General features: G+C 43.2%; 1 protein-coding gene across 9 annotated transcripts in view; it reads left to right on the top strand.

Annotated features, from left to right (window-relative positions):
• Positions 1-12,289, top strand: part of NUCKS1 (nuclear casein kinase and cyclin dependent kinase substrate 1) — an 88,478-nt gene extending 76,189 nt beyond the window's left edge. For 5 of the 9 annotated variants that reach the window (XM_069756242.1, XM_069756240.1, XM_069756241.1 and 2 more), the window contains 2 exons: positions 7,488-7,634; positions 10,835-12,289. In XM_069756242.1, the coding sequence (XP_069612343.1) occupies positions 7,488-7,634; positions 10,835-11,049 (362 nt within the window). In that variant the 3' untranslated portion in view covers positions 11,050-12,289. Of the gene's footprint in view, positions 1-6,013; positions 6,083-6,866; positions 6,954-7,487; positions 7,635-10,834 lie in introns of all 9 variants that reach the window. The other 4 variants (XM_069756235.1, XM_069756239.1, XM_069756236.1 and 1 more) reach the window with 1 other exon arrangement.
• Positions 12,290-15,013: the final 2,724 nt, after the last annotated feature.

Raw genomic sequence — 15,013 nt, 5'->3', positions numbered from 1 at the left:
AGATGGCACCACCTGCGCAGTAGCAGCTCTGAGCGATCGCCGACAGCTTCTAATGCACATGCGTGGGCGGCGCCATCTTGGTGGAAAACTTCTTCTTCTTTTTTTTTTTCCTTCTCCACAAGATGGCGGTGTCTGCTACGGTGTGGTGGGCGTTATTTTCAAAACTTTTTTTTTTCTCTCTCTTTTGCCTCGCTCAAGTAAATCTGCAAAAGGGAATAAATGCACAGTAACAGTAAGCGATTATGCTGCAGCGCAGGTGTCACGGCCAGCACCTGCCTGCAGAAGCACTTTTTTTTTTTTGGTCAAGTACGTGATGGTATTCATTATGCAAACTAGGGTGCAGATCACAGAGAGCAGTGACAAGTCAGCAGTCTGCATTATGAATATCTAATCAGAGCGCCACATACATGAACCCCCGCCTTAAAACACAAGCATTTCATTAACACAGAACTGAAAATAAACATTAACCCCTTCCCGACCTTTGACGCACCGTATGCGTCATGAAAACCTGTGCCATTCCGACCTGTGACGCAGCATATGCGTCATGGTCGGATTGGGCTCCTGCAGGCCGGGTGAAAGGGTTAACTGTAATTTCACCCGGCCTGCAGGGACAGGAGGAGTTGTACTTTAGCCCAGGGGGGGTGGCTTCACCACCAACCCAATCACCCCCCCCCCCCTTCCCCGGGTTCCGATCGCTCTGGTTGGCTTTTTAAAGTGAAACTGCCAATCAGAGCGATTTGTAATATTTCACCTAAAAAACTGGTGAAATATTACAATCCAGCCATGGCTGATGCTGCAATATCATGTGCTCCGCTCCCCCGTGCTCCGATTCCCCCCCCCCCCCCCCCCCCCCCCCCCGCGCTCCGATCCACCCCCCGTGCTCCAATCCACCCCCCCTGTAGTCCAATCCACCCCCCCGTGTTCCGATCCACCCCCCCATGCTCCGATCCACCCCCCCGTGCTATCCCCCCCGCCATCATACTTACCGAGCCTCCCGTGGTCCATCCGTCTTCTTTCCTGGGCGCCGCCATCTTCCAAAATGGCGGGCGCATGCGCAGTGCACCCGCCTAATCTGCCGACCGGCAGATTCGTTCCAATGTGAATTTTGATAACTGTGATAAAACCTCAGTGATCAAAATAAAAAAAAAAACAGCAAAATGACCCCCCCCCCCCTCCTTTGTCACCCCCATAGGTAGGGACAATAATAAAATAAAGAATTTTTTTTTCCCCACTAAGGTTGGAGTTAGGGTTAGGGTACGGTATGTGCACACGTATTCTGGTCTTCTGGTGATTTTTCCGCAGCGGATTTGATAAATCCGCAGTGCTAAACCGCTGTGGATTTATCGCGGATTTACCGCGGCTTTTCTGCGCATTTCACTGCGATTTTCTATTGGAGCAGTTGTAAAACCGCTGCGGAATCCGCAGAAAGAAGTGACATGCTGCGGAATGTAATCCGCTGCGTTTCCATGCAGTTTTTCTGCAGCATGTGTACAGCGATTTTTGTTTCCCATAGGTTTACATTGAACTGTAAAATCATGGGAAACTGCTGCGGATCCGCAGCGTTTTCCGCAGCGTGTGCACATACCTTTAGAATTAGGCTATGTGCACACGGTGTGGATTTGGCTGCGGATCCGCAGCAGTGTTCCATCAGGTTTACAGTACCATGTAAACATATGGAAAACCAAATCCGCTGTGCCCATGGTGCGGAAAATACCACGCGGAAACGCTGCGTTGTATTTTCCGCAGCATGTCAATTCTTTGTGCGGATTCCTCAGCGTTTTACACCTGTTCCTCAGTAGGAATCCGCAGGTGAAATCCGCACAAAAAACACTGGAAATCCGTGGTAAATCCGCAGGTAAAACGCAGTGCCTTTTACCCGCGGATTTTTCAAAAATGGTGCTGAAAAATCTCACACGAATCCGCAACATGGGCACATAGCCTTAGGGTTAGGGTTGGGTTGGAATTAGGGTTGTGGTTAGGGTTAGGGGTGTGTCGGGGTTAGGGGTGTGTTGGGGTTAGGGTTGTGGTTAGGGTTATGGCTACAGTTGGGATTAGGGTTAGGGGTGTGTTGGGGTTAGTGTTGGAGGTAGAATTGAGGGGTTTCCACTGTTTAGGTACATCAGGGGGTCTCCAAAAGCAACATCGCGCCACCATTGATACCAGCCAATCTTGTATTCAAAAAGTCAAATGGTCCTCCCTCACTTCCGAGCCCTGACGTGCGCCCAAACAGTGGTTTACCCCCACATATGGGGTACCAGCATACTCAGGACAAACTGCGCAACAATTATTGGGGTCCAATTTCTCCTGTTACCCTTGAGAAAATAAAAAATTGCTTGCTAAAACATCATTTTTGAGGAAAGAAAAATGATTTTTTTTATTTTCACGGCTCTGCGTTATAAACTTCTGTGAGTTCTGAGCCCCGACGTGTGCCCAAACAGTGGTTTACCCCCACACATGGGGTATCAGCGTACTCAGGAGAAACTGGACAACAACTTATGGGGTCCAATTTCTCCTGTAACCCTTGGGAAAATAAAAAATTCTGGGCTAAAAAATTATTTTTGAGGAAAGAAAACGTATTTATTATTTTCACGGCTCTGCATTATAAACTTCTGTGAAGCACTTGGGGGTTGAAAGTGCTCACCACATATCTAGATTAGTTCCTTTCGGGGTCTAGTTTCCAAAATGGGGTCACTTGTGGGGGGTTTCTACTGTTTAGCCACATCAGGGGCTCTGCAAACGTAACGTGACGCCCGCAGAACATTCCATCAAAGTCTGCATTTCAAAACGTCACTACTTCACTTCCGAGCCCCGGCATGTGCCCAAACAGTGGTGTACTCCCACATATGGGGTATCAGCGTACTCAGGAGAAACTGGACAACAACTTTTGGGGTCAAATTTCTCCTGTTACCCTTGGGAAAATAAAAAATTGCGGGCAAAAAAATCATTTTTGAAAAAATATTTTTTTTTATTTTCATGGCTCTGCGTTATAAACTTCTGTGAAGCACTTGAGGGTTCAAAGTGCTCACCACAGATCTAGATTAGTTCCTTTGGGGGTCTAGTTTCCAAAATGGGGTCATTTGTGGGGGATCTCCAATGTTTATGCACACATGGGCTCTCCAAACGCGACATGGTGTCCGCTAATGATTGGAGCTAATTTTCCATTTAAAAAGCCAAATGGCGTGCCTTCCCTTCCGAGCCCTGCCGTGCGCCCAAACAGTGGTTTACCCCCACATATGGGGTATCTGCGTACTCAGGACAAACTGGACAACAACATTTGTGGTCCAATTTCTCCTATTACCCTTGGCAAAATAGGAAATTCCAGGCTAAAAAATTATTTTTGAGGAAAGAAAAATTATTTTTTATTTTCATGGCTCCGCGTTATAAACTTCTGTGAAGCACCTGGGGGTTTAAAGTGCTCAGTATGCATCTAGATAAGTTCTTTGGGGGGGTCTAGTTTCCAAAATGGGGTCACTTGTGGGGGAGCTCCAATGCTTAGGCACACAGGGGCTCTCCAAACGCGACATGGTGTCCGCTAACGATGGAGATAATTTTTCATTCAAAAAGTCAAATGGCGCTCCTTCCCTTCCGAGCCTTACCATGTGCCCAAACAGTGGTTTACCCCCACATGTGAGATATCGGTGTACTCAGGAGAAATTGCCCAACAAATTTTAGGATCCATTTTATCCTGTTGCCCATGTGAAAATGAAAAAATTGAGGCTAAAAGAATTTTTTTGTGAAAAAAAGTACTTTTTCATTTTTACGGATCAATTTGTGAAGCACCTAGGGGTTTAAAGTGCTTACAATGCATCTAGATAAGTTCCTTGGGGCGTCTAGTTTCCAAAATAGGGTCAATTGTGGGGGAGCTCCAATTTTTAGGCACACGGGGGCTCTCCAAACGTGACATGGTGTCTGCTAAAGAGTGCAGCCAATTTTCATTCAAAAAGTCAAATGGCGCTCCTTCCCTTCCAAGCCCTGCCGTGTGCCCAAACAGTGGTTTACCCCCACATATGAGGTATCAGCGTACTCAGGACAAATTGGACAACAACTTATGTGGTTCAGTTTCTCCTTTTACCATTGGGAAAATAAAAAAATTGTTGCTAAAAGATCATTTTTGTGACTAAAAAGTTAAATGTTCATTTTTTCCTTCCATGTTGCTTCTGCTGCTGTGAAGCACCTGAAGGGTTAATAAACTTCTTGAATGTGGTTTTGTGCACCTTGAGGGGTGCAGTTTTTAGAATGGTGTCACTTTTGGGTATTTTTAGCCATATAGACCCCTCAAACTGACTTCAAATGTGAGGTGGTCCCTAAAAAAAAATGGTTTTGTAAATTTCGTTGTAAAAATGAGAAATCGCTGGTCAAATTTTAACCCTTATAACTTCCTAGCGAAAAATAATTTGGTTTCCAAAATTGTGCTGATGTAGACATGTGGGAAATGTTATTTATTAACTATTTTGTGTCACATAACTCTCTGGTTTAACAGAATAAAAATTCAAAATGTGAAAATTGCGAAATTTTCAAAATTTTCGCCAAATTTCCGTTTTTATCACAAATAAACACAGAATTTATTGACCTAAATTTACCACTAACATGAAGCCCAATATGTCACGAAAAAACAATCTCAGAACCGCTAGGATCCATTGAAGCGTTCCTGAGTTATTACCTCATAAAGGGACACTGGTCAGAATTGCAAAAAATGGCCAGGGTTGATCTGTGTACATAGCTGTATTTGTGTTTAACTCCTTAATGACCGCCAATGTCTTTTAACTGACATGAGTCTAGCCTCCCCTTACATGTGACAATCCAACAGCTGTCGGCTGTACACTATAGCTGATAACTTGCTGCATCAGCCACGATCAGTGTTTGCACCATCCAAATCTGTTTAACCCCTTAGATGCTGCTATCAATAGTGACTACATTATTGTAAATACTTAAGTGTGGGGGTCCTCCTCCTTATCCTAATTGGTGCCCTCAGATCATGATTGTGTGGTCCTGATGTTTGCCATTGCCATTCACGACCAAATAGCAGCCTTAGTCTGACGGCTGTTGTAACCTGTTCAGAAGTTAGAGGCATTTAAGTGATAAAAATATACTTTTTCATTTGTCATGCCACTTTGCATTAATTCCTGAAAATCACTTGAAGGGTTAATAAACTACCTGACAGCAGTTTTCAATATGTCAGGGAGTGCTGTTTTTAAAATGCTATCTTTTGGGGGGTTTTCAGTATATGGGACCCCTAAAGTCACTTCAAACATGGATAAGTCCCTAAAATTTTTTTTTTGTAAATTTGCTTTAAAAAATGAAAAATTACTGCTACGTTTAAACCTCCTAAAATGCTAGTAAAATACCATTTTACAAATGATATAAAGCAGACATAGGAAAATGTTATTTACTAATGTTTTGCTGTGATATGACTATCTGGATTAAAGGGCTCATTCAAAGTTTGAAAATTGCTGAAATTTTTTTTATATTTTTCTTAAACTTCTGATATATTTTATAAATAAACACAAAACATCGACCTACATTTACCATTATCATAAAGTATGTGTCACGAAAAACCACTGGGATTTCTTGAAGTGTTCCAGAGTTATTACCACATAAAGTGACATTGGTCAGAGTTCAAAAATTTGGCTGTCACTAAGGGGTTAAAAACTCTGTGAGGAACATGTTTATAGTACTCAATAATCCTAATTTTATGACTATATACATATATATATATATATATATATATATATATATATATATATATATATATATATATATATATATATATATATATATATATATATATATATATATATATATATAATTTATTTTTCTGTATGTTCAAACTTATAGACTGGTCGAAAAGGCATCTATTCAGTCCATTCCTGCCATGTCTCCCAATAGCACACCCAGTGAGGTGAAACTTGGCTTTCCTTTGGAAGGCATAAACTTTCATGAGACTAATTTTCCATTTCTCCTGGGAAGAAAAATTCTTCCTGCTCACCGTTTCATTCTTTCTCTTCAGTTTCAGCTGACAGTGATGATGAAAAGGAACAGCGTAAAAATGTGTGTCAACAAAGACAAGCTGCATCTAAGGCCGGTTTCACACCTCAGTGGCTCCTGTACGTGAGGTGACAGTTTCCTCACGTACCGGAGACACTGACTCACGTAGACACATTAAAATCAATGTGTCTCTGCACATGTCAGCGTGTTTTCACGGACCGTGTGTCCGTTTGAAAAACGCGGAGACATGTCAGTGTTCGTGGGAGCGCACGTATTACACAGACCCATTAAAGTCAATGGGTCCGTGTAAAACACGTACCGCACACGGATGCTGTCCGTGTGCAGTCTGTGTGCCGTGCAGGAGACAGCGCTACAGTAAGCGCTGTCCGCCCAGCGTGGTGCTGAAGCCGCCATTCATTTCTTCTCTCCAGCAGCGTTCGCTGGAGAGAAGATATGAAAAATCTTTTTGTTTTTTGGTGTTTAAAAAAAAAAAGATCCCTGTCCCCAACCCCCTCCCACCCCCTGTGCGCCCCCCCGCTGTTAATAAAATACTTACCCGGCTCCCTTGCTGCTTCCTCTCCTCGCCGCAGCTTCTCCTGTATGAGCGGTCACGTGGTGCCGCCCGTTACAGTGATGAATATGCGGCTCCACCTCCCATAAGAAATGAATGGCGGCTTCAGCACCAGATGCAGGGGACAGCGCTTAACTGTAGCCCTGTCTCCTGCACGGTGCGTGTGGTACCCAGTTGGCACACGGGCGGCACATGGATGCCGCACGTGTGCCACACTGATGTGCCACGTGAGCACACGGACACGGATAATTCCGGTACCGATTTTTCCGGTATCGGAATTATCTGGACGCGTGGGACAGGCCTAAGGCAGTCTCTAAGCAAAGGGAGATGATAATGGGAGATGCTGGGAGTGAGGAGGAGGAACCGGAAGATGAAGATGAAGCACAGTTTTTGGAAAGTGAGTTTTACAACGCAAAACTAAAATGTCTAGTTATTTTAAAACAAGAACTGTTCTTGACACGCAACATCTTTGTTTAAAACTGGGTTATATATGTTAAAAACATGATGCTGAGCCATCCACGCAGGCAATAAACTGCATTGCATTGTAAAGGGTCACCAGGTTTTTGCTACCTCATCTGAGAGCTGTATAATAAGGATATAGACTCTTAATTCCAATGGTGTCCCTTACTGGACTGCTTTCTGCAGATTTGATAATCTCTTGATCTGCTGCACTTCTGTTCTCTGCAGAGCCCTGTAGAATCCCTTCACCCCTTGACAGCTTTCAGTGTACACTGTGCATAGGTAGAAAGATGCCTTATGGGGGTGTATTGTATTTTTCGGACTATAAGACGCACTATACCACAAGACGCACCTCACTGGATAGGGGAAAATGTCCAAACTTAGAACACCTTTTCTTAAAAGGTTGTTCAGTAGTGGACAACCTGTTTAATATGGAACACAATTTTTTACAACTACTTAATTTCATTTTCAGAGGATTCTGGCAGTGATGAAGACTTCATGGTGGAAGATGATGATGACAGCGATTATGGACGATCAAAGAAGAAGAAAAAAGTTGTGAAAAAATCTAAGCCTGAAAAGAGGGAGAAGAAGGTACCGAAGCCTAGGCTAAAGGCTACAGGTAAGAAATTACTGTTGGTATAATATCAACCAGGACGGCACCATAAAAATATAGTTGGTGGGGTCGAAGCAGCTTGGTTAAACAGCAGATGATTGCTGTGCAAAAAAGGAAAGTAATGCAATTGAGTTTGATCTTGGATGTCATTAATGTTTTCCCCACACATTCCTTAGTCAGAACAAAATTTTGCCCAGCTGTACTTTCCCCAATAGGCACAGCAGATTTTCCTGCATTAGTAACTTGTTAATGGGTAGCCAAGATAGGTGTTAGTTTTTGTTTTCTTTTGAATTGTAATCGACTTTATTTAGTAGGACTTTACACCCCAAACTATTTATATTTGCATATATCACTTCCAAAAAACAAGTCCAACAACATTACATAGCCAGTCCTGAGAAATAAATGATTGAATTGATATGCAAATTGCGACAGTAAGTCTGAAGCCTGTCACTACAGCTGTATTCCTTGCCCAGTGCTGCTACAGCATCCATGCTATGTGACTTAAGGCAATGGAGCTGTCAGTCAAGCAGTAGAAGATGGTGCTGGGTGGGTGATGACGGAGAGGGTTCAGATCTTCCATAGTTATTTGCATATTCAAATACTGATTTCTCAGGAGCGTGTTTGTGATGTAAAGCTATTGCTGGACTTTACTTTGACAAGCTCCATGCAAATATAGTTGTTTAGGAAATCCTAACAGATTTCCTTTTAGCTATATGCAGTGAATTGTTGCTACTGCTGGATATGGTGTGAAGCTTAGAGTAGACCTCATTTTAATTCATCATTTACTAGTACATGAGAAGATGAGCAATGTTGTAACAATTTTGGTAGAGAAGGAAGCAAATCTGACATTGGTTATCAAAATTCTCAATTGATGTAAAATCTGTATTTGATATAGACAGACTTTCTCGTTACTGAGCTAGATGGCAGCTGCTACATGTAGCTTGAAGGGACCAGCTTTGCCTCTAGAGTCTCCGTCCACATAAAATTCTATCTGCAACTGCCATCTCATATCTTGGAAATGGGGAAAGTCTGTCTTCATGATGATAAATGATCAATTTTAACAAAGCAAATCTGAGATATTACAAAGCTGCTTATTTTCATGTGTACTATTGATTTTATGAAATAAAAATTAAAACGACAGTTACTCTAAATTTTCACAATGCGTTCACTCATAAGTCATAGTACTTCCAAGCTGTCACGTGACACCATAGTTTAATCTGCATATATGGGGTTATTCTGTAGGTTGACGGCATTCTGAATCTAGCCTGTGCTTTGACTTCCACTCCCGGTCGGAAATTAATTTTAGACCTCCATGCAACGTTCAGGCTGTGTGCACACGTTGCTGATTTTTTGCTGTTTTTTCGCTATAAAAATGCTATAAAACAGCATACATTATGCATCCCATCATTTAGAATGAATTCCGCAACTTTTGTGCACATGTTGCGTTTTTTTTCCGCTAAAAAAATGCATCGCGGTAAACGCAGCATGTTCATTAATTTTGCGGATTTCCCACTATATAATGTATTGGGAAAAATCCGCAAAAAAAACACGGTAAAAACGCATGCAGATTTCTTGCAGAAAATTTCAGGTTTTTCTCAGGAAATTTCTGCAAGAAATCCTGAACGTGTGCACATAGCCTCAGGTTTGTCACGGCGCTGTTGCAGTCAGTCCCAGCTCTCTGTATACTACGGCAATGACTGACAGCCGACTAGTGTTTTTTCTGGTGACCGCTTCCCTTCACTGGGTGAATACTCTGCACCTGTCAGCTGTGCACTACAGACACCCTGCTGCATCAGCCACCATTGGCGTTGACATCAACCATGGCCACTTAACCCATTAGATGCTGCTGTCAATAGTGATAACTGCATCTAAATAGTTACCAAAGCTTGGGAGCTCCCTGTTTTACCCCAGTGGCATCCTGAGATCTTGTTTGTGTGGTCTTGATGGCTACCATGGCAATCCAAGACTAATAGCTTTTGGGTCTGCAAGTTATTGTGGTCTGTTAAGATGTTGACAATGTTTTTGTCATAAAAAATCTCTCATTCTACTTTGTGTTAATTTCTGAAAAGCACCTGAAGGTTTCATCAACTACCCGATGGCAGTTTTAAAGGGCCACTGTCGCCCCCTCCAGCCGTTATAAACTAAAAGAGCCACCTTGTACAGCAGTCTAACAAGATGGCTCTTTTAGTTTTTGGTGCATTTATTCACAAAATAAAGCGTTTTATAGCTTCTCCAAAATACTTGTCTTTAGCCAGGGCGGCAGGTCCTCACCCCCCTGCTTGAAACGCCACACTGCCGTCACTCAAATCTTCAGGGGCGCCGCCCCCTCCGCACTGTTTTCGCATGAAATCCAGCGCCTGCGCTGTGTAGTACTGTCTGGTGCAGGCGCAGTGAGCTCTGGCCGTCTGACGTCACAGCCAGGCTTGCAGACTGCGCCTGTGCGGCCACCCACCTTGGGAATCCCAGCCCCGCAGTGTGTTATGCATTATGCACAGTGCGGGGCTGGGAGTCATAGGCAGGGCGGCCGCACAGGCGCAGTTGTGTTAAATATGTTGAGGGGTGCTGTCACTTCTGCGATTTTTCTACTATGTAGGTTCCCCAAAATTGTGTATGTATATATATATATATATATATATATATATATATATATATATATATATATATATATATATATATATATATATATATATATTTAAATATTTAATTTTCAAGGGAAATTTACAAAGTTGTTTTTAAATTGTAGGCCTTCTATATTTTAGAAATGGTGCTAACATATGGGTGACGGGAGGGAAGCATTTAAAGTTTACAAATTGCAAATTATAATTTACTTTGTAATAATATCAATTGGCCTAAATTTACCACTAACAGTGTCACTAATTTTTTTTATTTCTTTTGACTCAGATGTTGAAACATTCCAGAGTTGTTGCCAAATAAAGTGACATTGCAAATTTGAAAATTCTGTCCTGGTTGCTAGTGGGTAAACGAGATCAAATCTTTTGAGGGCATGTTTGTGTTGGGACCTCCGAGTCCTTCCAGTGTAGGGCCAAAATGTTATGTCAAACTTCTTACAATGTGGTTCAGATGCTTTTAAAAGTAGCTCATAAAGGCCCCAGATTCTGAAGAAATGGCACTCCTAACTGTCCATTACTGTCCCTTTCTAGAGCAACTTCTGCAGAGCATTTATTTTTCACTAATATATTTTTTAGTAACACCCAGTCCAGCAAAGGCCAAAGGAAAGAGCCGCCCTGCAGCTGCGGCAAAGGCATCAAAGGAAAAATCTCCTTCACCCAAAGCAGAGGAGGAAGAAGAGGAAGATGATGAACCAGAAACGCCACCCCCAGAGAAGAAACCTGCCAGTCCTCAGCAGGAGAAGTCTGGTGAAGAGGCATCTGATGAAGAAGCGCAGAGTACAGAAGACTAAATTGTTGGGTTGGGGGGGTAAGGGTGATTGTTGGGGGAGATTTTATTAAAAAAAAAAAAAAAACAAGTTATAAAAAAAAAACAATAAAGCAAGACAGACTTGGTTTAGAACATAATTTAGGCTACTGCTTGACTTTTTCACCTCCAATTCTGTCTTTAATTTCTGGTTTAAGAGTTACATATGCGCTTTTCTATTTTATCCAGCAAAAGGTGATACTTTTTGCCATTTTTGGGGTTAATAGTTGGTTGCTCCCATCACCTGTTTGAAATAAAGCCATGCACATTTTTAATAAGTCTGCATTGCTGATATATATTTTCCCTTTGCCATTTTGTTTTCTTTTTTGTTTTTTACATTCATTAGATTCTTAGTGGTCTGAATGGTAATCTGGAAATTAAAATATTCTCTGCTGTTCAGTAGTTTCATTTGTATATCGATATTTCCCTCCTGTTAACTAATGGGAAGCTTCCCATCCCACCATTTTATACAATGACATGGGTGTTCCCTTCTTTTGCTATTTTATTTTGTCAGACAATTTAAGCCTTCATGGAGAAACCAAACTCCTGCAAGTGTTAAGAGTTTTCCACTAGTAAACATTACCAGTGAAATCAATTACATACACCATATGAAATGCAAATACTCCCATTCTTCAGCAGCACCATTCCAGTCATGTTGGTGCAGTTGTTCTTAGAGTGATGTAACGTTGCTGTTTCGGATGCAGCCAATGAGCAGCTGCAGCTTATCGATATTTAGCCAGTGGACATACTATTAAATATAACAAAGGCTGGTATGTGACTCATCAATGTCACATTGTCTGGGAACAGCGTGTCACAATGGTTAAATGTCAAAACGGCAGGCATTCAGTATCCAGCTACTTTGTTTGGTATCCTGAATTGATTACTTTTATTAAATGGGTTGTCCACTACTGGACAACCCAGTTTAAACTGGTGTGCAGTGTTGCCCAAATATACTGCTGAGATTCTTGGTAGTTTCACCTTCCTGATCATGCAGGTATCTTAAAATCATGATTAACCTTTTATGAATTGACTTTTTTGAAGGTACTGACAAAAGATGTGTATTTAAAATTTGTCAGGATACATAATATAAGCAATTTGTATTTTTAATTGTTGGAAACCATCTTATAAAAGTTGAAAGTGATCTGTTGCGTCTCAATTTTCTCCTTATTGTAAAGAAGCTGGTTATAATGAAAATAAATCATGAACATGCAGTTGGTATCACACTACTTTTGGCTCTGTTTATCATTCAGAAAGCGGTTTCTAGAAGGCTTTAAGTTGTAGTCTGATTTTTTTTTTTGGGGCACCCATGACAGCACCATGAGTAAGGGGATCCTCTCTTCAAGGACAGGAAACCTTCAATATATAAAGGCGGCTCCTCTCTTTGCATCAGTTGGTTTCCTGTAATTGATGGGAAACCGTCAGTTAAGATTCAGACCCGAAATCTATGAAGAAGATGCCTGAAATGGCCTGGGTTTAGCAGGCAGGGGTCTGCTGCAGCTGTCACCAGGTGCTGGTAGCACCTTGGAGGTCCCTTTGAGGTACCCTTCCTGAGCGAGCGTGAGCTGGTTAGAAGGCCCTATTGCCAGTAAACCACACAGCCCTGAGTTCATTGGCGCTCTAGGTGATTACAAGAGGATGGCAGACACTTGGCTGCTGCGGCCATTGCCGGTAAGGCCATAGAGGTCCTGAAGTGGTGCCCTCCTTGATTGATCTGGGGCTGAACACTGATGTGGAGGTGCTTCCCTGGCACGTCAGGTTCAGAGAGCTGACGCGGTCCTCACCTGTCTGTCGGCAGCATGACAGGAAGACACTGCAGTCTGACCGGGTCCAGGCAGGTGTATACAGAGCGCTTACTGGAAGTTGTGCTTTGACAGACAGCTTCTGGGGGTAGGGGTGGACCAGTGCAGTGCACGCCGGCCAGTGGTCCCACGTGAGTATGTAAGGGACCACCGGAGAGCTGGTAATGGCTACATGTCAGATACTGACAATGGATGCTCAGCAGCTGTAGTCACCGCTTCAGCAGGAGTTGCTTCAGAGGTCAGAAAAGAGGCGCCTGTCATGTCCCCATGGCAAGCATACATCCCAGCAGCCTCATCCGTGCAGCAGCACTGAGGGCTACTCAGGCAGCAGATGGGTACCGCAGGAGCCAGTAGCTGTCACAGTACCATGATAGAAGAGTCTGTAGTCTCCGGGGGAGATCTTTCTGACATCATACAGCCTCCTGATTCAGTACAGCTGGCTGTTTTCTCTCATTTTCTCGCCTGTGCGCTGACTACTTGCGGGGTGGCATGGGAGGTCCCTAGAAAGTGTAAGACTAAAACAAACCATAGGGTTTGCCCCCTCTGTGGACAGCCGTTATTGAGGACATGGATGAAAAATTATGCCAGGCCTGTATAGGGCAGACTATCTCAGAAGTCCCCTGGTTTTGCTGCCAGCTTGAGGACCTTAATTAAAGCGAATCTACAGAAGTCTTAGTGCTCTGGTCCTGGCAGAGGATGGGGGGGGGGGGGGGGCGGGGGAGAGGCGATCCATAGAATCCCCTTCAACACCTGAGCTCTGTACTGGTTGGAGGAGTACCCGTGGGCATCTGACCAGTCTGCTGCCTCGTCGATATGATGCAAGATCACTGCTTCCCCGTAGAGGGAACGGATAAGCTAATGAAGGCTGTAAGCTGTACTATGGGTCTGGTGGACCATAAAACTAAAATCTGCTTAGGATGTCAAGTTCAGAGGCCTTGAGCAGACGAAGCGTAGGAACTTCCCGATAAATGAGCAGTTGTCAAATCTCATTAGAAGGGAATGGGAGAAGCCGGATAGAAAGCAAAGTCTAGCTTCGTTTAAAACAAAAGTATCCCTGTGAAGAGGGAGATTCCTCCTCTTGGGATAAAGCCCCAAGACTGGACGTAGTGGTATCCAAAATTTCAAGGAAATTTTCTTTGCCATTTGAAGACTTTGGGTCGCTAAAGGAGATGCTGGACAGGATTGACCGCTGCCTGGAAGACCTCGGCGGGGGCTCAAAGGCCGGCAATCGCAGCCACGTGTGGCCAGATCTCTGAAGGTCTGGCTGGATAACCTAGAGGACCAGCTTGAACAGCAAGTACCTAGAGATACGATCTTGGCATCAATTCCAACCATCAAAGGAGCAGCAGCATTTCTAGCGGATGCCTCAGCGAACTCAGTGAGATTGGCAGTGAGGTCTGCTGCACTGTCAAATGCAGGTCCCAGAGCGGTCTGGCTGAATTGTTGGCCAGGGGACATACAGGCAAAGACCAAGCTTTGTTCCCCTGTGATAAATTCCGGTTTGGTCCTGCCCTTGACGAAATTCTTAAGGCAGGGGATAAAAAAGGGTTTCCCGGCGCTCCTTTCGGAGAGGTCACTATGGTCGCAGGAGATCACTCGGAGACAAGGACAAGCTGACAGAGCAGCCAAAGAGGTTTCTTTTTCGGATAATCTTCACAGGAGTCCAAGAAAGCCCACCCCAGTGACTCGTCTTCCCAGGTAGAGGGAAAAATATTTAGAATTGAGAGTCCTCAGGGGTTGATACCTTTTAATGGCTAACTGAAAAGATGGTAACAAATTGCAAGCTTTCGAAACTACTCAGGTCTCTTCATCGGGCATAGACTAATAGAAATTCTGAAGAATAACATATTTTATATATATTTAAATATGAAGGCGTTGAACAAATTTTCAGTCGTCCCCTCATTCAAGATGGTCAGTGAGGACAGCAGTGAAGGTTCTATTTCCAGGTTATATAGAAATGGTAGAGAGAGGGGTGCAATAACGCAGTTACCAAAATAGCAATGTTTGCTGTAAGGTAAAATTCTCACTTGTTAGGCTTCTTTCACACTTCAGTTGTTTGGCGTCAGTCTGCTCCGACATAGTGACGGATCCGTCACAATTGTTAAGAAAACGGTTCTAACGGATCCGTTTTTTTGACGGATCCGTTACTTG

Source organism: Ranitomeya imitator, chromosome 3 (genome assembly GCF_032444005.1).
Source record: "Ranitomeya imitator isolate aRanImi1 chromosome 3, aRanImi1.pri, whole genome shotgun sequence".
NCBI lineage: Eukaryota > Metazoa > Chordata > Amphibia > Anura > Dendrobatidae > Ranitomeya > Ranitomeya imitator.
Note: the sequence above shows the minus strand (reverse complement) of the source record. Positions and strands in the feature narration are given on the sequence as shown.